Source organism: Thalassophryne amazonica, chromosome 6 (assembly GCF_902500255.1).
Source record: "Thalassophryne amazonica chromosome 6, fThaAma1.1, whole genome shotgun sequence".
NCBI lineage: Eukaryota > Metazoa > Chordata > Actinopteri > Batrachoidiformes > Batrachoididae > Thalassophryne > Thalassophryne amazonica.
This window is the reverse complement of record NC_047108.1, coordinates 58511011-58538027: the sequence shown is the minus strand read 5'-3', so window position 1 is coordinate 58538027 and position 27017 is coordinate 58511011. Positions and strand designations below refer to the sequence as shown.

Sequence of the window (27017 nt, the reverse complement as noted above, 5' to 3'; positions counted from 1 at the left end):
TCCCTGTATCCTTTATTATAGTCATACTGACAGATGAGGAAGTTCAGAGGAAGAAAGAAATGATCTTGAAGAGGAAGGAGGAGGAGGCAGCGAGGGAGGCAATGAGACCACGGCTAAATGAGGAGCATACCAGGATCATCTCTTGCCTGGTGGAAGCACACCACAAGACCTATGATGCCTCATATGCTGACTTCACCCGCTTTAGGGTTAGTACCACACAAAGGTTTTTTTTTTTTCTTTTTTGCCTTTTGACCAAAGCCAAAGTCACACTGTCACTGGTACAACCATAATCACAGAATGAATTGGGTGGAGCAGTGCATGATGTAATGCGGTACAAGGTAGCATGATATGGGTTTAATTAGGACTGCTGTTGTCCATAGTGGTGTATTTTTCAGAAGTGTGGCACCCTTTCTTAGCAGCACACAGACACGGTGCATCATTTTAGCAACTTGTTGTTTGCCGGCAGCTATTCACATTTTGTCTTTGCCAAAGTACTAGGTTTTCTAAGATTTTCTCATAAATGACTATTTCAACAACAGAATGTGAACACATCTGCTGTTATTTACCACAAAATTACAGACCACACAGCCTCTTCTCCCCATGACAGTAATTACCTAATGTAACTTGCACACAAATCACCAGCAGAGCTTTGCTTCATGTTTAAATTTCAGGAGATTGGTTGTCATGCCATTGAACAGTTCTGAAGCTTGTGTGTTTGTATGAATCAGATTCATCTTTAACTCTTAAATCAGTGATGCAAATTTTTTGATATATACTGTATAACGCGAAATGGAGTACAAAGAAAATTTAAATGTTTTCTTAACCTAATGTGTGCAGTGATCTATAATAATCAGTTTCTTTGGTGAAAACAGAAGCACTAAATGTGTCATGGATCTCATTTCTGATTATTACACTCTTTCAATACAATAAATACTCTTTGTTCTTGTTTTTTTTTTTTCCAGTGTAAGACACAGTTGCTTTCTGCATGGTTTTCTGGTGACAGACATCATAACCACACCATGTTGCTGCCTGACTACCCCTCAGTTTGTGCCCATGATTGCAGTTGTTCTTGAAGAAAGTGGGTGCTTGGCATGAAAATGACAATTGCATCAGGCAGAATCTAGGCTTGACTCTAGAGCTGCACTGTGTGTCACTTTACACCAAGTGGAAGATAGGCCTCTTAGCAGGAAGTACAGTTGTGTGCTGAGTATTTAATAAATTTCTGCAAGATATTATTTGTGTGCATTTACAGCCTCCAGTCCGTGAAGGTCCTGTAACACGCAGTGCCAGCAGAGCAGCCTCACTGCACTCTTTGTCAGATTTTTCCTCTGACTCATTCAACCACTCACCTGGTGAGACACAACAACAGTGTTTTACTTTTTCTTCCGTTTAATGACTGGCTTTATAATGTTAGGGACATAGCTGTACACAGTCTATTAAGTCATACTATGTGTCTTAATGCCTCAGCATCTACTGTACAGCTGTAAATCTGTGTGTAATGGCAGCCTTTGGAGCAGGGGTCAACAGTCCTTCTCCTGGATTTCACATGCCCTGCAAGTTTTCAATGTGTACCTGCTGCAACCACAACTGATAAGTCAAATCTTGTGTTTTCTTGTTCATGATTGGCTAACCCTCTGGGGTCGAGGGTATAATTGGCCATTTTTTACTACTTTTTACATTCATAATTTATGTTAAAAACTGTTTACTTTGCCTTTTTGGTGTCATTTTCTTTTCAGCACAACCTCACCTTTGTGAGTTTACCATTTTTCTTTCATTCTGACATACTGTATTAACACAATGGACCTAAATTCACACAAAAACAAAATCCTAATTGAAAAACTGTTTGTGCTTTTTGTACTGTGAAAACCACAAACATGTTTAACAAACTATTTTTATAACTTAGAAAACAAATATAAATTGTAAATTTCAAAAACATGTGCAAATGTAACGAACAACAAAGTTATATACGAGGTCTATTAGAAAAGTATCCGACCTTATTATTTTTTTCAAAAACCATATGGATTTGAATCACGTGTGATTGCGTCAGACAAGCTTGAACCCTCGTGCGCATGTGTGAGTTTTTCCACGCCTGTCGGTTGCGTCATTCGCCTGTGAGCAGGCTTTGAGTGAGGAGTGGTCCACCCCCTCGGCGGATTTTCATTGTCAGGAAATGGCGGAATGATTTGGGCTTTTTTTCCATCAGAATTTTTTCAGAAACTGTTAGAGACTGGCAGCTGGAAACCATTAGAAAAATTTATCTGGCTTTCGGTGAAAATGTTACGGGCTTGGTAGAGAATAAGGAGTGTTACTGTCGCTTTAAGGACGGCCCCCAGCGGCTGTGGGGCGCGCCGTGCTCCGAAGCCGCCATCGACAGGCTGAACGACCATTTCATTTCTAAACGGATGGCTATCTGCCGCCCGCACCGCCGCGATGCGTGAAGCCTCCGCTCCTCTTTCCATGACAAAAACTCCTGTAACAGTGGAATGTGCCGTTCATTTCCAAACTGGACGCTGTGTTTTATCCGGGACGTCGTCTGACTAGCACAGGAATTGTGAAAAGACGTGGACATCAGCACTTTTTCGGCACATTGAGACAGACGTGCGGAGGAATCCCGCGCATCGCGGCGGTGCCGCATGGCGCAAAGCAACGCCGTGATGAAGCCTCATGGGACATGTTCTGGCATGTCCAGGCACATCCACAATTTCTCGGATAATCACTCGATGGAAAAATCACCGACAGCTGTCTGAACGCCATCTCAAAGCCGTCCTGTGAGAGCAAAACGGAGGTGGTTTTGTCTCGCTCCAGTAGTGAATCCATCGTGACGCGCGAAGCCTCCGCTCGGCTTTCCATGACAAAATCTCTTGTTAAAAGTGAAATCTGCCGGAAAATGGTCGATGATTGGAAAAAAAGCCCAAATCATTCCACCATTTCCTGACAGTGAAAATCCGCCGAGGGGGCTGGACCACTCCTCACTCAAAGCCTGCTCACAGGCGAATGATGCAACCGACAGGCGTGGAAAAACTCACGCTTGCGCACGAGGTTGTCTGACGCAATCACACGTGATTCAAATCCATATGGTTTTTGAAAAAAATAATAAGGTCGGATACTTTTCTAGTAGACCTCGTACAACTATTTACATTAAAATGCAGGAAATGCTTCAGGCGTGTTTTTATACAACTATTTACAAAACAATAAGATGCCACACAAATTATTTGTACCAGTCAAACAATTCCTGTCCAACATAAGACAGAGTGGACACAAGTCTGACCCCCAGGAGGAGTGTCATGCATTTTTCCACCAATGATAAAGGGAAAGTCGTGTTTTTTTTCCCCTTCAACTGCACAGAGGGAGAGCCAACAAGGAAGTATAAGTGTTGTTTGCTGCACGTTTCTACAAAAACACATGCCAAAAATGACTATAACATTCAGGGAAAAGCATTGTGTAAAAAAATTATAATTCAGGGTCTACTCGACCTATCAACAAAATTTAAAAAACTGGTATATAGTTTCAAATGGGCTGCATTTATATAGCGCTTTTCCATCTGCATCAGACACTCAAAGTGCTTTACAAATAATGCCTCGCATTCACTCCGATGTGTGGGTGCTACCATACAAGGTGTTCACTACACACTGGGAGCAACTAGGGGTTAAGGACCTTGCCCAAGGGCCCTTAGTGATTTTCCGGTCAGGCTGGGATTTGAACCGAGGCTCCTCTAGTCTCAAGCCCAACGCTTTAACCACTAGACCAGGGGTGCTCAAGTTCGATCCTCAAGATCTACCTTCCTGACACTCTTAGTTGTCTCCCTGTTCTAGCACACCTGAATCCAATGAAAGGCTTGTTAAAAGCCTGCTAACAAGTCTTTCATTGGATTCAGGTGTGTTGGAACAGAGAGACAACTAAGAGTGTCAGGAAGGTAGATCTGGAGGACCAAACATGGGCACCCCTGCACTAGACCATCACCTCCCTAGTTTCAACACACATTCAAATGGAGACTCAGACTGTGGCAGATTAGATGTTACATCTGCTTAATTCAGTCATGTGACTTTGACACAGAGACACGTCAAACGACTCCAGAGAGTAAAGCACACCTGACTTAGCTACTTAGCAGTGGATAGAGCAGGGAACGTTGAAAAACATACAGGGCAGGTGATCTGCAGGAGCAGCATTGGTAACCCTAGGATCGACAAGAAGTTGAGAATTATTTTACGTTTTTGTTCTTACAAACTCAGTGATTGCTGTGCCTTCTAAAAAGTGTCTGCTTCTGTTCCAGTTCTAGTCTCACCCCACCCTATTTTCATCTTCTACCCTCATCTTGTTTCCATTTTCACACAGAGTCAGTGGACTCCAAGATGAACTTCAGTAACCTGTTAATGATGTACCAGGATGGTGCAAGTAGTCCAGACTCCAATGAGGAGGACAGTAAGCTGTCTATGTTGCCACACCTGGCTGACTTGGTCTCCTACAGCATTCAGAAGGTCATCGGCTTTGCCAAGATGATCCCTGGCTTCAGGTATTTGTCGGATTCAAACAGAACGAACTGGAGCATAGTATTTACTTGTTGAATAATAGATTTTGGGGCATTACATTTATTAAGCACTTGGACTTAAGTGTGTTAGACTCGTACAGTGAGGTTATCTGTAAATAGTAGGCATGTCCTAATCCAGTAAGTGTATTTTTTGGGGGGGTATTGTACTTGTACAGAGCACACTACAAGCAGATCAAAGTTAATCCAAAGATTGACAATTGAACAGCTCTGCAGTGCTTTGAAAAACTATGGTGTCAATGTTTTTTTTATTTGTTTTTACAAAATAAACAAAGATTCATTAATTCCACTTAGTGCAACATTATATTGGTAACATTAGATCACTAATATTTTTGTTGGCATACTGACTGAATGATAATTATGAAAGACTGGTGGCCATGTCTAGTTGTTAAAAATAGAGAAGTCATCTTGAAGAGGTGATGGTCAGGTGGTTAAAGTGGCCGGCGTATGACCTCAAATGAGACTGGAAAGTCACTCAGGGGGTTCAGGCATTTGAGTAGGTTGCATGGCAGCATCATGTCACTGGTAAATGTGAGGCATCATTGTAAAGCACTTTGGGCTTGAAAGTACTACATAAATGCAATCCATTCACCATTATTATTATAATAATAATTATTATTATTATTGTATGCAAAAAAAAGTGTTTAAAATATATATCTTCAGATGTGCATAGTGATTTTAGTGATGTCATTTTGTAAGACCCTTTAGAGCTGGAGCCCATCTACATTTGTTGGCCCTCTGGTTTGAGGTAGCTGTGCACCAGTTTTATCTTATAGAGTTAGTCATCTTCTAAAGCTGATCAAAGGTGACTCAGGAGAAACCTGGCTCAGTAAATCAGTAATGGAGGGGGTGATTGTAGAAAGAAAAGCTTGTTGAGCCACGTATATGATGTTCTTCTGAAGGCATTGCAGGAAACAGATGTTAAAAAAAGGCCACAAGGGCTTTCTCAGAGTGGAACCTTCTCAGAGTAGAAGCCTGTCTCACCACTAACATGCCTCTAACATCCTCATTTGTCCTCGTAGTACCTCGTACACAAATTACCCCACGCTATTTTTTTCTATTTTTGAACTTCACGAAATTAGCACCACGCTCAAAGATGAGCCTTATTATCCAATAGTCTGCCTCTAAGAGCCACTGTTCTGCCACGTTTCTTGCACAAAAAATTAATGCTGCATGGCTCATTATTTATCGTTTATTATTCAGTCTGTAGCAGAAATAGAAACAAATGTATTGCTTAACCCCTTAACGCCCATCGTCGCATATATGCTACAATCTCTGACTCAAATATGCAACTTACCAAATTGACCTGTATGCCTGTTGTCGCAAATTTGCAACATACCATCATTATTATTATAACATTATAACATAAAGTCATTACCAGAATACCCAATATTACTATCTAGGTTTTGTGCAAAAGTGAAATTAATAATCTCAACATTTACCATCTACTTAAAGGCAAAAACACACACAAAACATTTTTTTATATACAGCTATATAAATTCGGGCGTTAAGGGGTTAACTATAGTACTATTGCAGTGCTTTGTTGTCTTATTATTTAACAAATCATTTAAGACAGTGGTTTTAAACTTAATAAGTTCATGTAGCTGTAGTTGTGTCAGGTTTAATTATTTTTTCTAGCTACTGATCCACTGTCCTAGTTGCTAAAACAAGTTCACGTCGATCCTTGCAGACATGAAAGTACTTTCGACACCACTATGTTTCTGTTGATCAGTTGTTTTGACATGCTTCTTGGAACAATCACATTTTCCTCCTCTTCACACAAAATTTTAAAATGTTATACCCGGCAGTACAAACATCAAATTTCTGGCTCCCATTTCAAACTTGTCCTTGGACAACACACACAAGCTGTCAAAAACAGACTGGATCAATGTTTAATACAGTGGTTGATTGATTGGTTCAATGATTTATTCAGAACATGGCTCACTGACTCTTCAGTTAACCCTTTGAGCAACACTGGTGAGACAAATCAAACAGTACTGCAATACTATAAATACCTCTTAGATTCCTCACACTCACTCATCATCAACCACTTAGTCCAATTAAGGGTTGTGGGGGGCTGGATCCTATCGCAGCAGTCATAGTTTGAAGCGGGGTACACCCTGGACAGGACGCCAGTCTGTCACAGGGCCACATATAGACAAACAAACACATTCACACCTATGGACAATTTAAAGATTCCAATCCACCTAACCTGTGTATCTTTTGGATGTGGGAGGAAGCCGGAGCACCTGGAGAGTATCCACGCAAACACGGGGAGAACACGCAAACTCCACACAGAAAGGCCACAGGTGGGAATTGAACCCATGACCTTCTTGCTGTGAGTCAACACTGCTAACCACTAACCCACCGTGCTGCCCCTCTTAGATTACTGGGTAAGGAAATACTACTGTATATAGTGTTATGGTTAAAAACTGGACCTTTGAAATGTCTTTCTGATAACACACATGTGAGAACAACTCCATGAACAGTAAAATGCTTAATTTCCAAAAGTTTTATTTCCAGTTACAACAAATGCACAGGTTACTAAGCATCATCCTTATGTCATCTCACCACCACCATCATCCACCATGGCCTCTAGGAGGTTTTTGCTGTGTGTTGGGGTCCCAGTCATGCTGTCTCCTGTGCCATGCTAAGAAAGTTCCTCAGTCGGTTTCAGAAATGATGAATAGGAATATACTTTTGGCTGGCGCAATGGTGAACCTAGGGTGGCCATTGAACAAGATGTGTACCATACCAACCAAATGCCAATTAATCATGTAGTCTCCGTCAACCTTCAGTTTATACCTGTATCTCAGTTCTTGTTATGGCTAAGCCAAATGAATGATCCATCCATCCATTTTCTTCCGCTTTATCCGGAGTCGGGTCGCGGGGGCAGCAGCTCAAGCAAACCCGCCCAGATCTCTCGATCCACACACACCTCCCCCACCTCCTCCAGGGGAACCCCGAGGCGTTCCCAAGCCAGCCGAGAGACGTAGTTCCTCCAGCGTGTCCTGGGTCTTCCCCAGGGCCTCCTCCCAATGGGATGTGCCCGGAACACCTCTCTAGCGAGGCGTCCAGGGGACATCCGGAAAAGATGCCAGAGCCACCTCAGCTGGCTCCTTTCGACGTGGAGGAGCAGCGGCTCAACTCTGAGCTCCTCCCGAGTAACCGAGCTCCTTACCCTATCTCTAAGGGAGCGCCCAGCGACCCTGCGCAGGAAACTCATCTCAGCCACTTATACTCACGATCTCGTTCTTTCGGTCATAAGCCAAATCTCATGACCATAGGTGAGGGTCGGAACGTAGATCAATCGGTAAATCGAGAGCTTTGCCCCCCTACTCAGCTCTCTCTTCACCTCGACGGTCCGATATAGCATCCGCATCACTGCAGACGCTGCACCGATCCATCTGTCGATCTCATGCTCCACCCGTCCCTCACTCATGAACAAGACCCAGAGATACTTAAACTCCTCCACTTGAGGCCACTCCACCGACCTGAAGAGGGCAAGGCACCTTTTTCCGGGTGAGAACCATGGCCTCGGATTTGGAGGTAACCAGACCCCCTCTACACCCTGGCTGCGCCTAGAAATTCTGTCCATAATGATAATGAACAGAACCGGTGACAAAGGGCAGCCCTGGCGGAGGCCAACCTGCACTGGAAACAGGTTTGAGTTACTCCCGGCAATGCAAACCAAGCTCCTGCTGCGGTCGTACAGGTACCGGATAGCCCTTAGCAAAGTACTCCCGGCAATGCAAAACAAGCTCCTGCTGCGGTCGTACAGGTACCAGATAGCCCTTAGCAAAGGACCCCGGACCCTGTACTCCTGGAGCACCCTCCACAGGGTGCCCCGAGGGACACAGTCGAACACCTTCTCCAGATCCACAAAGCACATGTGGACTGGTTGGGTGAACTCCCATGAACCCTCGAGCACCCGATGGAGTGTGTAGAGCTGGTCCAGTGTGCCGCGACCAGGACGAAAACCACACTGCTCCTCCTGAATCTGAGGTTCGACTATCAGTCGAATTCTCCTCTCCAGTACTCTGGAATAGACCTTACCGGGGATGCTGAGGAGTGTGATCCCTCTGTAGTTGGAACACATCCTCCGGCCCCCCTTCTTAAACAGAAAGACCACCACCCCGGTCTGCCAATCTAAAGGCACTGTCCCTGACCGCCACGCGATGCTGCAGAGGCATGTCAACCAAGACAGTCCCACAACATCCAGAGACTTAAGGTACTCAGGAAGGATTTCATCCACCCCAGGAGCCTTGCCACTGACAAGCTTTCTTAACACCTCGGTGACTTCGGCCTGGGTGATGGATGAGTCCGCCTCTGAGTCCCCAGTCTCTGCTTCCTCTTTGGAAGATGTGACGAAGGGATTGAGGAGATCCACAGAGTATTCCTTCCACCGCCCGACAACATCCCCAGTCAGGGTCAACAGCTCCCACACCCGCACCGTAGACAGTGCCGGTGGAGAGCTGCTTCCGCCTCCTGAGGCGTTGGATGGTTTGCCAGAATTTCTTCAAGGCCGGCGATAGTCCTCCAAATGAATGATTTGAACCCAAAATGCAGAGAGCTGTGGTGAAAGCAAAGTAACAGTTTATTAAATAACAGGGTAAATGAATATTTCAGTCGATTGTGGAGCAGGCACCAGAGCAGGGAGACACATGCTTGACCAGAATGAGATGTGGACAGTGAACTAGAACAAGGCAGCCGCAATGGTGCTGATGGAAGGGAGGAACGCACTAAGGCCTTGTTCACATGGCAGGATTCTAACATTATCTTTAAGTTTCCAAAACGTGAGAGACTACACACGTGAAGATAAAAAAATCATAGATCTGACAGTTTTGGTGGCACAGTGTATGGTGTTCAGCCACACGGTAAGAACAACAACACCACACACAAACAGATTTCACACACGAACATTCCCAGCTCAGACAGGAAATCTCGCAAAATCTCTCGAGATTAAACGTGACTTCAGAGTAAACAAACGGAGATACTTTGTGGACTATTTAAAACACAGGGGGAAAAAAAAACAATACAAAAAGAAAAAGAAAAGGTATTTTTTAAAGGAGTGGAGACAGCGCGACCACTGGACTTTCTGGTCAGTCAGAACAGCTGTTTTGATTTTATTTTCTGCTCCATACATCTGTCACCTCGCTTTCTGATTGACTGCACATCACATTCAGCAGGCTGCATGTTCGTTTGTGGTCAGAGGACACAACACGTGCTGCAATATCGTGCCAAAAAAATCCAACATGTTAAATATCCCCGATCTGCGATCGGAGCGCTCCTGATGTCCTTCCAAGCAGGTCAGAGTGCTCTTAACCCACCACACACGGCAGGAATATCTGATAAGATCATCTTTAGCGTCATCACGATTGTCAGGGCATCCTTAAGATTGTCGGATGGGGAAGATCGGGTCCGATATCGGACTAATTATCCTGCCGTGTGAACCAGGCTTAAGCTGATCTGAGTTTCTGGTGAGTGTGGAGTAGAAAGACCAGGGTTTAAATACAGATGAAGATGATTCCAGACAGGTGTGGCAAATCAGCTCCATGACGCGGTACCTGAAGAAACAGAAAGGGAGTGGGAGCAGAGCAACTACCAAGGCAACAAAACAGTTCAGCAAAAATGAAATTTGACAATTACTCACATTTGGCTTTGGCTGTCTAGTACTGTGGTACAGTTAATACTAGACTTCAAAGAGTTCAAAGTGGAGCTTTGTACCCGTCTTCCACTATGCACAAAAGCAGCATGTAGTGTCCTTGTTTCTGTCTGACTCAGTTGTCATTTTCATGCCTTGTACCAGTTTTGTACCAAATGAACTTGCGCACATCTGCAGGTGCATGTATGTTAGTTTAAAAATGATGTGTACTCCAGTGCAAAGCTGGTGGATTCCTGGGTGCATTCCTGTTGTCCTTCACAAGAACGCCTTTGTCCTTCAGACTCCCTCAAAGGAGACCTAACGTATAATCAGAGTCGGGTAAGATTACTTTGACACATCAACAAGAATTCCAATGTACCCAAACCTTGTGTACAAGTACAACTGGCAAATAAAGTCTCTATCTATCTAATCAGTTACTAAATTCAAAATTCAGTTTTTTCAGCCAAGTCAACGAGGTGACTTAAAACTGCTGCAGGCAATATATTGATTAAAAAGCACCAAAGGAAGAGAGGGAGGAGAGGAGGCGTTCAGAGCAGAATGAGGAAATACAGGCTCAGTGACAGACACCGACTCCCTCTGCTTCCATCCATACTCCTCTCAAATGTACAGTCCATTTGCAATAAAATGGATGAACTGGAGGCCCACGCCAGTTCTTCGTATGGTTTGGTCACCTGTCATTACAAACAAATCATGCGGAGGTGAAATGTGCTTTTCAGGGCTGTGAAAACTCAGCGGATCCGAGGAATTCTGCGGATTTCATCATGGGGAGGTGGGGGGGGGGGTGTTAGTGTTGTACTCTGTAATTGTCATCATCACTGACTTTAAAATGCCTATCGCAACGCGTTTCTTTATTTGTGACATCATGCAAGTTTTATAAGTCCGCGGACACTCATCTGTGTGTTACAGATAAAAATCTGTGTCCTCTGATCCGCGGAACTTCGCGGAGGGAAAATGCCACTCAGAGCATAGCTGTTATGACAGTTGTCGTAAAGTGGGACTGGTTGGTTGCTGCAGTGACGCTGTGTGGCTCATGTAAGATGCTTAAGCTAAATGTAGCATGTGGACATCGCAAACTTTTAGTGCTCTCAAGTTTTTAAAAGAAGAATTGTGCAGCCTGTCTGTCACGGACCGACGTCTGACAGAGAGAAGATGGTGAGAAAGAAGGTTTGAAAGAGTTTGACAAGGATGAGAATCCATGGCATTGTCACTGGCTTCATGAACACACCTGAAAGATAAACAGGAAAAGTGAACTGTGATATCAGGAACCACAGTAAGAATTTTTCTCTCCCTGGAAAATAAACATTGTGCTGTTCAAACTGGATTTTAGACTAGATGATGTGACTTTTTTTTATTATTAATCAAGACTTTCTTTCATTGGAGAACAAACATTGTGGCTTTGAATGGATTTACATGAATTTACACAAGAATGTAAATTAGTTTTTATTAATGTAGACTTTTTTCATGGGAAAAAAAGACACTGTGGATTTACAGGAATTTACACAAGAATCTGTGACTTTATACTATAAGGTGTGTTATTGATATTTTACCCTGATTTTCAAAATATTCTACAAGCTTTAGCTGTGGTTTTTGAAATGCTGTAACAGTCTTTTCAGAGTTCTTGAATTTCACGTAGTTTAATTGTTCTGAGTTAATGTATAATTTGGTTTACAATTAAAAGGAAAATCATTCCAGGTCCTACTTCGACATCATATTCTGTTACTTCAACATTATCATTGACAGTTTAAATGAAAGATTGAGTCTAGGATCATTTTAATATGCACTTCTTTTGAGATTTTTTTTTTCTCTCAGGAGATGCTGAAAATGTATCAATAGATACAAAATTAATTTGTTTTCTGGGGCCCTGCGGGCCCTAAACCCCGACTCGACCCCCTGCAAATTTTCCTCGGATTTCACAATTTTCATTTCACAGCCCTGGCTTTTTCATCAACAAAAACAATTGCAATACGGTTGTAGTTCGGGAAAGAATATGCACCCCCAACACGGAGCTGTTGTCTATTTCACTCTGCCCTTTTACTTGCTGAGGGAGTTCCCGCAGCTCTTTTTCACTCTTGTTTACATTCATCCACGTGCTGATGTGACGTCAGCCACCCAGTTGATTGAGGAGGTGACAAACAGACTAGACACCCTTGCACCTGATGCTCCAAAATTTATTTTAGGTGATTTTAATTATTGCCAGCTTCATAAGATTTTTAAAAACATATGAAAAATATCTTACTTGCGCAACTACTAAAAGGAAGTCCACCATTGACTTATGCTATGGCGCAGTACCTGGCGCCTTCAGGACGTTACCTATGCCTTCCTTTGGAACATCCTACTACAACAGTGTTCTTCTCTTGCCAACCTACAAGCCTATTTATAAGTGTCATGAGCAAACTGTTAAAACAGTGAAATGCTGGAGAGTAAACAGCATTGCCAGCTTACAGGCTTGTTTCGACTGTACTGATTGGGATGTTTTTTTATAGCTCATGACCTGATATGCATGATCTGGTATTTACGGTTTCATTGTATATCTTCTTTTGTGTGGACTCTAATATTCCCCAGAAAGTCATTACTGTATTCCCTAACAATAAACCTTGGGTTACTAAGGGATTGAAAAACATCTTAAGTAAAAAGAAACATATTTTTTTTTATACAGGGAATAGCCAGGAAAAGAAAGAAATCACAAGGAAGGTAAGGTATGAGATAAGGAAAGCTAAACTAATGTATAAGGTAAGGAATAAAGTGGAACAGAAGTACAGCAGTGGTGATCTACGGGCAGCTTGGAGGGGAATAAAATCCATGTCCTGTGCCACTCAGAGAGATAGTTGTATTGACAGAGAACTTCTTAACATTGAGGGAATCAAGGATTCTGATCACCCTAACATTAAATGTTTTTTTTTATTCTGGCTTTGAAATGCATGACTTTTCCAGAAACATCTCCCTGTTTTGAGAGTCTCTGTCCTGAGTCTGATGTTGTTATTGACCAGGAAGGTATCAGAAAGATTCTGAAGTGTATAAACATTAGAAAGGCCCCCCTGGTCCAGATAACATCTGGGAACGCACGTTACGATATTGCGCGGACCAGTTTAGTGGTATACTCCAGCATTTTTTTTCAAATGTCTCTCAATTCTAACCAAATCCCGGTCAGTTGGAAATCATCTGCAGTGATCCCAGTCCCAAAGACAACTAAACCGAAGCAACTTAGTGATTTTACACCTGGTCTAACAGAACAAGCACAGAGATGAGTCCACTGTCTGAGGCCATAAGAAGATCATTTGTAACCTTCACTAATGCTGTTTCTGTACTATGATGAATTCTAAACCCTGACTGAAACTCTTCAAATAGACCATTCCTCTGCAGATGATCAGTTAGCTGTTTTACAACTACCCTTTCAAGAATTTTTGAGAGAAAAGAAAGGTTGGAGATTGGCCTATAATTAGCTAAGATAGCTGGGTCAAGTGATGGCTTTTTAAGTAATGGTTTAATTACTGCCACCTTAAAAGCCTGTGGTACATAGCCAACTAATAAAGACAGATTGATCATATTTAAGATCGAAGCATTAATTAATGGTAGGGCTTCCTTGAGCAGCCTGGTAGGAATGGGGTCTAATAGACATGTTGATGGTTTGGAGGAAGTAACTAATGAAAATAACTCAGACAGAACAATCGGAGAGAAAGAGTCTAACCAAATACCGGCATCACTGAAAGCAGCCAAAGAGAACGATATGTCTTTGGGATGGTTATGAGTAATTTTTTCTCTAATAGTTAAAATTTTATTAGCAAAGAAAGTCATGAAGTCATTACTAGTTAAAGTTAAAGGAATACTCGGCTCAATAGAGCTCTGACTCTTTGTCAGCCTGGCTACAGTGCTGAAAAGAAAGTGAGACACCATTTCCTCTCCAACTTACGGGTTATCTGCTTTAAGCTGCGAGTTTGTGAGTTATACCACGGAGTCAGGCACTTCTGATTTAAGGCTCTTTTTCAGAGGAGCTACAGCATCCAAAGTTGTCCTCAATGAGGATATAAACTACTGACGAGATAATCTATCTCACTCACAGAGTTTAGGTAGCTACTCTGCCCTGTTTGGTATATGGCATTGGAGAACATAAAGAAGGAATCATATCCTTAAACCTAGTTACAGCGCTTTCTGAAAGACTTCTACTGTAATGAAACTTATTCCCCACTACTGGGTAGTCCATCAGAGTAAATGTAAATGTTATTAAGAAATGATCAGACAGAAGGGAGTTTTCAGGGAATACTGTTAAGTCTTCCATTTCCATACCATAAGTCAGAACAAGATCTATGGTATGATTAAAGTGGTTGGTGGACTCATTTACATTTTGAGCAAAGCCAATCGAGTCTAACAATAGATTAAATGCAGTGTTGGGGCTGTCATTCTCAGCATCTGTGTGGATGTTAAAATTGCCCACTATAATTATCTTAACTGAGCTAAGCACTAAGTCAGACAAAAGGTCTGAAAATTCACAGAGAAACTCACAGTAATGACCAGGAGAACGATAGATAACAACAAATAAAACTGGTTTTTGGGACTTCCAGTTTGTATGGACAAGACTAAGAGACAAGCTTTCAAATGAATTAAAGCTCTGTCTGGGTTTTTGATTAATTAATAAGCTGGAGTGGAAGATTGCTGCTAATCCTCCCCCTCGGCCCGTGCTATGAGCATTCTGACAGTTAGTGTGACTCGGGGGTGTTGACTCATTTAAACTAACATATTCATCCTGCTGTAACCAGGTTTCTGTAAGGCAGAATAAATCAATATGTTGATCAATTATTATATCATTTACTAACAGGGACTTAGAAGAGAGAGATCTAATGTTTAATAGACCACATTTAACTGTTTTAGTCTGTGGTGCAGTTGAAGGTGCTATATTATTTTTTCTTTTTGAATTTTTATGCTTAAATAGATTTTTACTGGTTGTTGGTGGTCTGGGAGCAGGCACCGTCTCTACGGGGATGGGGTAATGAGGGGATGGCAGGGGGAGTGAAGCTGCAGAGAGGTGTGTAAGCCTACAACTCTGCTTCCTGGTCCCAACCCTGGATAGTCATGGTTTGGAGGATTTAAGAAAATTGGCCAGATTTCTAGAAATGAGAGCTGCTCCATCCAAAGTGGGATGGATGCCGTCTCTCCTAACAAGACCAGGTTTTCCCCAGAAGCTTTGCCAATTATCTATGAAGCCCACCTCATTTTTTGGACACCACTCAGACAGACAGCAATTCAAGGAGAACATGCGGCTAAACATGTCACTCCCGGTCCGATTGGGGAGGGGCCCAGAGAAAACTACAGAGTCTGACATTGTTTTTGCAAAGTTACACACCGATTCAATATTAATTTTAGTGACCTCAGATTGGCGTAACCAGGTGTCATTACTGCCGACGTGAATTACAATCTTACCAAATTTACTCTTATCCTTACCCAGCAGTTTCAAATTTCCTTCAGTGTCGCCTGCCCTGGCCCCCGGAAGACAATTGACTATGGTTGCTGGTTTCGCTAAGTTCACATTTCTCAAAACAGAGTCGCCAATAACCAGAGTTTGACCCTCGGCGGGTGTGTCGCCGAGTGGAGAAAAATGGTTAGAGATGTGAACGGGTTGGCGGTGTACACGGGGCTTCTGTTTAGGGCTACGCTTCCTCCTCACAGTCACCCAGTCGGCCTGCTTTCCCGGCTGCTCGGGATCTGCCGGGAGGGAACTAACGGCGGCTAAGCTACCTTGGTCCGCACCGACTACAGGGGCCTGGCTAGCTGTAGGATTTTCCAAGGTGTGGAGCCGTGAGAAGATTCTTATGAACAGACACGCAGAACACAATGCGCGTACTGTCCCTTCACGGTGCAGAACACCGGCCTGCTTGATGAGGACGCAGAGCACAGTGCGCTGTAAAAAAAATCCATTTTGATGGTTGTTTTCCATTTTCTTCCATGTGTCTCTGGTTTTTTGTCCATTTTAAAGCATTGGAGATCATTGTAGATGAACAGCCTATAATTTTTTGCACCTGTGTATAGCTTTTCTCCTCTCCAATCAACATTTTAATCGCTGTTTTTCTGAACAATGTCTTGAACGTCCCATTTTCCTCAGGCTTTCAAAGAGAAAAGCATGTTCAACAGGTGCTGGCTTCATCCTTGAATAGGGGACACCTGCTTCACACCTGTTTGTTCCACAAAATTGACAAACTCACTGACTGAATACCACACTACTATTATTGTGAACACCCCCTTTTCTACTTTTTTTACTAATAGTCCAATTGCATAGCTTTAAGTGTGTGCATATCATGAATGCTTGGTCTTGTTGGATTTGTGAGAATCTACTGAATCTACTGGTGCCTTGTTTCCCATGTAACAATAAGAAATATACTCAAAACCTGGATTAATCTTTTTAGTCACATAGCACTACTATTATTCTGAACGCTACTGTATGATTCTCTTTGTGTTTTTCAGGGAGTTGACAGCAGAAGACCAAATTGCTCTGTTGAAGTCCAGTGCCATTGAGATCATTATGTTGCGTTCAAATCAGTCGTTCAGTCTGGAGGATATGTCCTGGAGCTGCGGAGGACCTGACTTTAAATACTGCATCAGTGACGTTACCAAGGGTTAGTTGCACCTCGCTGTCATAACACCACACAAGGTTTTACTGAAAAGAATTAAATGTTTTGCAGTGTGCTTCAAAAATACTGAACAGATCTTACAATGCAACAGTCAAAATGCCAGCGTAATGAGCTATTCTCCCTACTTTTTTCCAGTGTTTGCCAGCAAACATATTTCCTTGGGAACCTGCAGTGTATTCATAAAGCACAAAGTTGTAATAAATGCAGAGCCTGAAACACAACCTCATCTCACTGATTTAATGTTTCCTGTGTGAACTCACAACAGCCATGAAAAATATTGTTCTGCTATCTGGCGGTGCTCCAGTTTCACACAGCTTTGTATGTAAACAAAGTCTTTGTCCCCTTCAATTCTTCCAAGTTATACAATTTCCACATGAGTCAGTAAACATCCCATAGCCATTGTCACATTTGTGTTCAGTTCATTGTATTTACAGTATATAGCGCCATATCACAACAATGCTGCCTCAAGGTGCTTTACATGGGTAAAGTCTACGTTACCAACCCCTCTGAACAAGCACACAGACAACAGTGGTAAGGAAAAACTCCCTCTGGCATTTTTGAGTAAGAAACCTCAAGCAGACCAGACTTGACCCACTACTTGGGCCATTCTAACAGGAACAAGGTTTTTACAAAACATGAAGGAAAAACAAGAGTGTAAGTTATTAAGGCACAAATGATCCATCTTGGTGCAGAGTTTCTAGTTTTAGCAAGAAGCTAATTTCTGTTGCTTGATTCATTCATCTCTCCACAGTCAGTAAGCCAGTAAGCTTACGTACACATCGCTAACACAAAGGACTGGTAGCAATTTCAAATCCTGTGTCCGCGTCACAGCTGTCCATTTGAGATTGTGAACAAAACCGCTTGCCATTGTCACCCACCGTCGCTTTCTCTCCGACTCTTTGTGGTCACACTTCTCGCAACTTTCTCAACACTCATCCGCTTCTTCCATAGCTTTACATTGCAGGGAACACCCTGTACCGCGAGAAATCTTTTTTAAGCTGTGGGACTGTCATGTTCCTGAAATATCCACGCTTCTCCATGATGACAGGCTTGGAGATAACGCATGTGAAAGTAACCGTAAACAAACACTAAAAATAATTACAAAATAAAGCACATTAGCAAGGCACTGCTAAGTGAAAATTGTCACTGCATTAATGTTACCGGAAATGTGTTTCATCAGCAAAAAAAAAAAAAAAACAACTCTGGTTGTTGACGATGCAGTACATCCTGGGTTCCTATTTGCGGAAGGGAGAATTAAGATATGTTGATAAAATGCAAATAACGTTGATTGATATGTTGGTGAGCAGAAGCTTACAAGAATCACCTAGACATTTATTTTCTTAGACACACTTTACATTTTATTTTGTCTCATAGAGATGTAAACATGCTGATTCATTCTCACAATAAGAAAAAACAAGCTTTCAAGTTTTTCACAAAGCTATATGTGAACTTAGGTCTGAAACTGTAGATGGCTGCTTTCGGGCGGTGGAGGTGGATGGATGGTCCCGACCTGTACAACAACATGACATAATAAATGTTGACCTGTTTTAATATGTGAACTCCACATGTTACACTCCATAGCGGGTCACACTCTGGAACTATTGGAGCCGCTGGTGAAATTCCAAGTTGGTCTGAAGAAACTCAACCTTCATGAAGAGGAACACGTGCTGCTCATGGCCATCTGCCTGCTCTCCCCAGGTACTGCTCTCACTGTGTTCAGGTACAGTTTGTTGAACACATTAAATCTCACTCACCCACTCATCTTAATCCGGTTCCTCCAATTAAGGGTCACAGGGCACATGAAGTCTTTGTTGCAGAATTTACAGACGTCATGAAAGGTTCAATGGGAGCATCTCACTGAGTAGTTTAGTTGTTCCTTCAAAGATTAATTTATTAATGATGACACAGAGTGGGGGTTTGCGGGGTGGTTATTATGACAATGCTAGTAAAGCATTCCGTTAGCATTATACCTTCACACTGCACCACATTATCAGGAATGGATGTACAGTATTATGGCTTCCACTTCAAGTCCAGTGCAGTGAATGAACATTGCACAGACTTTCTTAAATACTGCGTGCTTTCTGTGTCCAGTGTTCTACGCAGAAAATATTAAACCTGTTTAATTTCTTGTGTCCGCCTCACGTACCCCTCAGCATACTGCCGCAGAGGGGAGTAAAAACTCACCGTAGAGCTGCTTAAACTCGGTGTAGTGCTGCATAACTCGGCGTAATCAGTATGCCACAATACACAACTCTACGTTGGTCCCGGTGTGAAAGGGGCTTAAGGAAAAGTAATGCCGTCAGCACATCTACAGGGCACAGAACTTTATCTCCAATGTGAGAAATAAAAGTGTTTCATTAAAGTTTCCTCCTGCTTTGAGACACATGCAGGTAAAATACTTGTAAAATGCTTTTCAAACCAACTGACATTCGTGCACAAAATGCTGGTTTTGCTTTAATGATCAGGAATTAAAAACAACATGGAGCTATTACAGAATAAAAATCAAGAATAAAAACGCTTGATTCATGATGTTTTCATTCATATTTTATTGTTCAATGGGCAGACTTAAAAAATGAAATGGTCTTAGAGCCTATAAGATAGTTATTAAAGGGGTCATGTTGTGGCAAATCAGTTTTAATCTGTCTTTTAAATGTCCATATATTTGATATTTATTGTTCAACATCCAAAGTCCTTCAGCTCTATGAGTGTTTTCACAGATATTCTCCTGATTTAAGATGAGTTTATGATTGGCACAGCTTATTTAACACCTCTGTGACATATGTATCAGAAATAACCTGCCCCCTCAGCTCTTCTAATTTTACCTCAGATTATTAAAGCCTCCCTCACCCGCCCACCCACACACACACACACACACTTTCACAATAGCCCAGGAGTACAACTGTGTTCCAAAATGACAAAAAAAAATTGCTACATCATACACACACACACACACACACACACACACACACACACACACACACACACACACATGCACACCACTTTAAGTGAAGTGATAAAATAATTTTAATGCATTTTGTAGTGCATCAATAAATCATGCTCAGTATGTTCATGATGTCCCTTTTTTGCAAATTTCATAGACAGTTTATTTTTATACATTAAAATATTTCTGTAATTTTTTTAAGTGATTTTTTTTTTCTCTCTTCACTGTTTTTGTGTTTCTGAGAGCCTGTGCATGTGTTTTGTAATTTGGTGGGTCATTTTTAAAAACAGTTATACATGTAATTCAATGCAATTAATTTGAATTAATCACAAAGCTTGTAATTAATTACATTAATCTTTTAATTGCTTGACAGCACTAAATAACTAAGCTTCTTTCATAACATGGTGGGAACTGATACCCAAAAGATAATTCAATGATGACATTTTGGCCACAGTTTCAGCCCATTCTCATTTTCATGGAGTGCATCCTTGAAGATCATGGTTTGGAACCATATCCATACCTTGGAAGGCCTTGGAGGGTCAGGGAAGATATCCATAATGAACCGGCATATTCCATCATTGTGACATGGCCTTGTTTTAACCATGGCAGGATTTTCCATCATGAGCATTTCTGTGGAATCCATAACTTTGAACATGCTGTGAGGCCACCAGGAGGTTGTGCTAAAGTTATGCAATGGGCATGCTGTGTTTGTTTCTTTATACATCACATGGTGATCTTCACACATCAGTTTATCTTGGTTATAGAATGCAGTCATGAAAGTGAAACCAGGACTTTATATGATTCCCCTTTGTGCTAACTTTGCTTACTTGCCCTTTGTCCTACTTTCTTTCTTCTCCCCTTTGATTTTTGTCCTTACTTAATCTTCTCTGGTAGATCGCCCTGGTGTCCAGGACCATACCCGGATTGAGCAGCTTCAGGATCGTCTGTCGGATGCACTGCAGGCCTACATCAGGGTCAACCACCCAGGGGGACGCCTTCTTTATGCCAAGATGATCCAGAAGCTGGCAGACCTACGCAGCCTGAATGAGGAGCACTCCAAGCAGTACCGCTCACTCTCCTTCCAGCCTGAGCACAGCATGCAGCTGACCCCACTGGTGCTGGAGGTGTTTGGCAGTGAGGTGTCATAGCAGAGGCACATATGACATGCAGACACCTCAGCAAATGCATCATGGTTAACCAAGCCTTACCACCCTTTCTCAGTTAAACCCAGCTCGGATATAACTCTGGACATGTGGGGACACAATAGGTACACAATAACTTTAACCTCATCTTCCCACTACTCCTCCCATTCTTTTCCACCTCTTCTTCATCCTGACATTGACCCACAAGAGCCAGATACCTGTACAGCTTTGACCTCTATTCTGACTGTAGGTGTCTGGGGCAGATGGTCATCCTGATAACTTTCCATCTACAAACTCTAACGTTACCTTTCATCTTCATCTCAGTTTCCCCAAACATCACTGCTAGACTCCTCCCACAATTTTTAGGTCATTTGAGGAGTGGATTGTAACTTCAGTAACATTAATCTCTGCTCATACCATTGCAACAACAGACGGGAATAGATGTACATAAAATTGTCTCTTAATCATGCTGGGATTCGTGAGATGCAGCTAAATTGCTAGCAGTGCGGCTGCATTAGTGTTAGCTATAAATTATTAACAGTTTGTTAACAGCAAAGGCATCTTAAACATGTAACATTGGCATCGCATTAGCACTGGTGTTTGCTGGGATTGGACCATTTTCCATAAACCCTAAACAGAATGCACACGGATAGTTAATGGATGGCTAACAGCCAGGATGTAATGGAAATATGTGTTTGACAAATGTTAAAACACCAGGCTCTTCTCAGTAACAATTAACCCTTACCATCTGGTGTGGTTCCCCAACTTTGTCCTGACTGTGTCTATTACTATATGTATGCAAGAAAATAATTCAGAAGAAGAAATGTTTAAGGATAGCTTTCAGTCACTGAATGACGGGAAGGAAGGTGAGATTAGGCAAATTTTAAAAAGCAAGTTGGTACCGATAAAATTCCCTGTTCACAGTACAAAAGGGAATGTTGCAAAACACGAATGTATGTATGTATGTATAATGCTCGATAAAATACAAATGAAAATCTTATGTGTGTGTGTGTGTGTGTGTGTATATATATATATATATATATATATACACACACACACATATATATGAGTGAATTATGGGTACTTCTGTGGAAGCAAAGTGTTGTATAATGTCAAAGATCTGAAGGCCCCTGTTGTGTGCATGTGTGTTGTCTTTTAAAAGACGTGCACACATGAACCACAGGGCCGGAGAAGTGTCTTTTTTCTTTTCTTTGTTTATTTATATATATATATATATATATATATATATATATATATATATATATATATATATATATATATATATATATATGAGAGCATGGCATGATTGATGGACCACAAGGGGGTGTGTGTGCAGGCTCTGAGGGTTTTGTACAGGGAAGCACTTCTATCTTAGACTTTGTCATTTTTGGACCTGTGAAGTTTGTAGACATACACATAAAACCAAGTCATCTTTTGCAGATAATGATCATCCAAAATATTTGTATGGCTGGTTAGATTGCTGCTAGGACAGTTAGTGATGGATAGTTGGGACTGAAACCAACTACCTGCTGTTGCCTCAGGGAAAAAGGTTTGTTTGATATTGTGCACTTGTGCGTGTAGCGTAAGCTTACAATCAAAAGACGGAGATTGTTTTAAAGCTCATGGCATCACTGTGATTCTAATCATACTTAAGAAAAAAAAGCAGTGTAAGTAAGCTAAAACTAAAAGTTTTAAAATCCATCATGAGATTTTCATTCCTAACCATATCTGCTGGTGTAGGTTACGAAATGGTAGTATGCATGATCACACAAATCATTACTAAACAGACATAACCTGTATGAAAGTAAATAAGTTTAGCCTTAAGATTTGTTTTGCCCATTTTATGACGAAGTGAATATTTTGCAAATGGCTGAAATGTAAAGCACTTTGGAGGGAAACCTTCCAGATGTTCTTAGCAACAGGGCAGAATTATAGGACATGGGGGAAACGTTTTCTTACATTAAATATAATGCTAAAACCTCATACTTTTTGTGTCGCAATAATGTCCTTTTTTGTTTTGTTTTATTTTGACACCAGTCACATAAGCAAGGTTGAGAATGCTAGTTGGAGCATCACTACATATCATATCCTTTTCTGTCAGCCTTGTGCACGCTGCATCCGGTTCCCTCTTACAGGCCTGGATCACCCCCTTGTGGATAGATAGTGTAAATACCACTCAGTAAGTCTGTACATAGAGATTAATATAGATAAAAATACTGAGAAAATTCAATTGTTTATGAAAACATGCTTTGGCGATGTGACACTATATGCAACTTTTGCAATGTATTCTTGCTCTTGTTATTACTATAATGACAAGGAATTGCCAGTCCTGGTAAAGTCAGCATTGCTGAAATGTAAACAATGAAGGTTATTGTTTAGAATTTGGTTGACCATTATTGACTCAAACAGGCATATTCTACTAAATTTGGCAAGTTCCTTCAAAAGAAAAAGAAAAACGGCGGGCCACACAGTGTTTGGCTCAGAATCATGGAAATTAATCCTTTGTAATTCTGTGGTATCAGAATATGTGGTCCTGTGTGGCCATGACTTGTGGTCCATTCTGTGCATAATTGAACCACGTTATCCTTAATTAACTAATCTGTATTGGCGCTAGGCTTTTTGAATTTGATGTTTCAAAGTCACTCAAGGGTGAAGGTGATGTATCCAATGAATAGGATCTTTAAGAGGAGCCACAGATGTATGGAGCTAAATCAAGGCCAAAAGTTTTGTAATCTGAAAATAAAAAAAGATTGAAAAAATAAATTTTGAAATTGAAAATTCAGTAAATTTTTGATTCAGCTCTAATTTTTTTGATCAAATCAATTTTTTTCATTCATATTTCTTTTTTTCACCTTCAGATTTTTTTTTTCACTTTCAGATCTTATTTTTTTTTTTTTCAGTTTAAAACTTTTGGCCCCGTTCTGGCGTGGGAGGGCGTGGTTTCAATTGAGAGGGGCATGGAATTGTGAGTGACAGCAGAGCAATCAATCTTCACATGATGTTGCATTCAGGAAACGTGGGTACTTTGATAGATAATGACTCTTCTCCCATCTCCATCGTTTATTTACTACACGGCTGGCGCGTGAAAGAAAATAGAGAGAATTAAAGCTTATTATGAGGCTTTAAACCCTCGACATAAAGCTGCTTATTGTGATCGATGTGTTGCAGTTGGTTCAGTGGATCCGTATGTTGTACTGGATAGTGAATTTAATGACGATGTAACAAAGTTGACCGCCCGTAAATCCAAAGCCGCCCGGAAGAGTGCTTCGGCTACCGGCAGTGTTTAGAAGCCCCACCGTTACAGGCGCGGCACCGTGGCTCTGAGAGATCCGCCGCTACCAGAAATCCACCAAGCTGCTGATCCACAAGCTGCTGACCAGGTCAGCCTCGCCGGCCTCTTGCAGAGCATCACAGCGGAGTTCTGAAAGCGGAGGTCCGTCTTGAAGTCTTGAGCGATTTCTCTCACCAGGTGCTGGAAGGGCAGCTTGTGGATCAGCATCTTGGTGGATTTCTGGTAACGGCGAGGCTACTTCACACCCCCGGTAGCCGGAGCACTCTTCTGGGCGGCTTTGGATTTGGATTTCCAGGCGGTCTGTTTGGTTGTCGCCATATTAAAGCTTCCTTCAGATCTGCTGAGCCAGGTCTCTCTGTGTGTCACTTAAAACGCTTGTAACACTCCACTGCTTGATGCACAATAACTGCTGGCAGCCTCATTTTCATGTGGCGATGCTGCGCTGCATTCACAGTCTTGTGTGGATTTGGGACACATCGTTTTTTTTAGGTATAGGTGTTAAACTTTGCAATCTTGCATATTTTCCAGTTTTTAAACATGAAAAATGACCAAGAGTGGCCTAGAATTACTTGTAATAGGCATTTTTACATCACTTTATTTACAGGTATCAAGACAGTACAGTGGAAAGAAAGTGTAAAGTCATTATCTATCAAAGTAACCACGTTTCCTGAAAGCAACATCATGTGAGGACTGATTGCTCTCCTGTCACTCACAATTCCACGCCCCTCTCAATCGAAGCCACGTCCTCCCACGCCAGAACGGGGCTAAAAGTTTGAAACTGAAAAAATAAGATCTGAAAGTGAAAAAAAGATCTGAAGGTGAAAAACAGAAATACAAATGAAAATAAATTATTTGATCAAAAAAATTACAGAGCTGAATCAAAAATTTATTTAAACTGAAAAATATATCAATCAATCAATTTTTTTTTTATATAGCGCCAAATCACAACAAACAGTTGCCCCAAGGCGCCTTATAATGTAAGGCAAGGCCATACAATAATTATGTAAAACCCCAACGGTCAAAACGACCCCCTGTGAGCAAGCACTTGGCTACAGTGGGAAGGAAAAACTCCCTTTTAACAGGAAGAAACCTCCAGCAGAACCAGGCTCAGGGAGGGGCAGTCTTCTGCTGGGACTGGTTGGGGCTGAGGGAGAGAACCAGGAAAAAGACATGCTGTGGAGGGGAGCAGAGATCGATCACTAATGATTAAATGCAGAGTGGTGCATACAGAGCAAAAAGAGAAAGAAACAGTGCATCATGGGAACCCCCCAGCAGTCTACGTCTATAGCAGCATAACTAAGGGATGGTTCAGGGTCACCTGATCCAGCCATAACTATAAGCTTTAGCAAAAAGGAAAGTTTTAAGTCTAATCTTAAAAGTAGAGAGGGTGTATGTCTCCCTGATCTGAATTGGGAGCTGGTTCCACAGGAGAGGAGCCTGAAAGCTGAAGGCTCTGCCTCCCATTCTACTCTTACAAACCCTAGGAACTACAAGTAAGCCTGCAGTCTGAGAGCGAAGCACTCTATTGGGGTGATATGGTACTACGAGGTCCCTAAGATAAGATGGGACCTGATTATTCAAAACCTTATAAATAAGAAGAAGAATTTTAAATTCTATTCTAGAATTAACAGGAAGCCAATGAAGAGAGGCCAATATGAGCGAGATATGCTCTCTCCTTCTAGTCCCCGCTAGTACTCTAGCTGCAGCATTTTGAATTAACTGAAGGCTTTTTAGGGAACTTTTAGGACAACTAACAAAGATAGATTGATCATATTTAAGATCGAAGCATTAAATAATGGTAGGGCTTCCTTGAGCAGCCTGGTAGGAATGGGGTCTAATAAACATGTTGATGGTTTGGATGAAGTAACTAATGAAAATAACTCAGAACAATCGGAGAGAAAGAGTCTAACCAAATACCGGCATCACTGAAAGCAGCCAAAGATAACGATACGTCTTTGGGATGGTTATGAGTATTTTTTTCTCTAATAGTTAAAATTTTGTTAGCAAAGAAAGTCATGAAGTCATTACTAGTTAAAGTTAATGGAATACTGAGCTCAATAGAGCTCTGACTCTTTGTCAGCCTGGCTACAGTGCTGAAAAGAAACCTGGGGTTGTTCTCATTTTCTTCAATTAGTGATGAGTAGAAAGATGTCCTAGCTTTACGGAGGGCTTTTTTATAGAGCAACAGACTCTTTTTCCAGGCTAAGTGAAGATCTTCTAAATTAGTGAGATGTCATTTCCTCTCCAACTTACGGGTTATCTGCTTTAAGCTACGAGTTTGTGAGTTATACCACGGAGTCAGGCACTTCTGATTTAAAGCTCTCTTTTTCAGAGGAGCTGCAGCATCCAAAGTTGTCTTCAATGAGGATGTAAAACTATTGACGAGATACTCTATCTCACAGAGTTTAGGTAGCTACTGTGCACTGTGTTGTTATATGGCATTAGAGAACATAAAGAAGGAATCATATCCTTAAACCTAGTTACAGCGCTTTCTGAAAGACTTCTAGTGTAATGAAACTTATTCCCCACTGCTGGGTAGTCCATCAGAGTATAAAATAATATATATAAAATATATATTATAAATAAAATAAAATAAAAATATATATGTTACACTTACTTTTATTTTGATAATACTTTTTAAATGATTATAAAATTCAAGAACAAAACTTTAATTTTCAGTTTCAAAATGTATTTTTTTCAATCTTTTTTGTTTTCAGATTACAAAACTTTAATTTTCAGTTTCAAAAATTATTTTTTCAATATTTTTTTATTTTCAGATTACAAAACTTTTGGCCTTGATTTAGCTCAATACAGATG

At 41.4% G+C, this 27017-nt stretch overlaps 1 protein-coding gene across 1 annotated transcript in view; it reads left to right on the top strand.

Moving 5' to 3' along the window:
* The window catches only part of LOC117512224 (vitamin D3 receptor A), a 246295-nt gene extending 224387 nt beyond the window's left edge, over positions 1 to 21908 (top strand). Inside the window, exons 5-10 of the mRNA XM_034172210.1 lie at positions 22 to 206; positions 1253 to 1352; positions 4333 to 4510; positions 16659 to 16810; positions 18407 to 18523; positions 20661 to 21908. Of these exons, the coding sequence (XP_034028101.1) occupies positions 22 to 206; positions 1253 to 1352; positions 4333 to 4510; positions 16659 to 16810; positions 18407 to 18523; positions 20661 to 20914 (986 nt within the window). The 3' untranslated portion in view covers positions 20915 to 21908. The remainder of the gene's footprint in view (positions 1 to 21; positions 207 to 1252; positions 1353 to 4332; positions 4511 to 16658; positions 16811 to 18406; positions 18524 to 20660) is intronic.
* The last annotated feature ends 5109 nt before the right edge of the window (positions 21909 to 27017 follow it).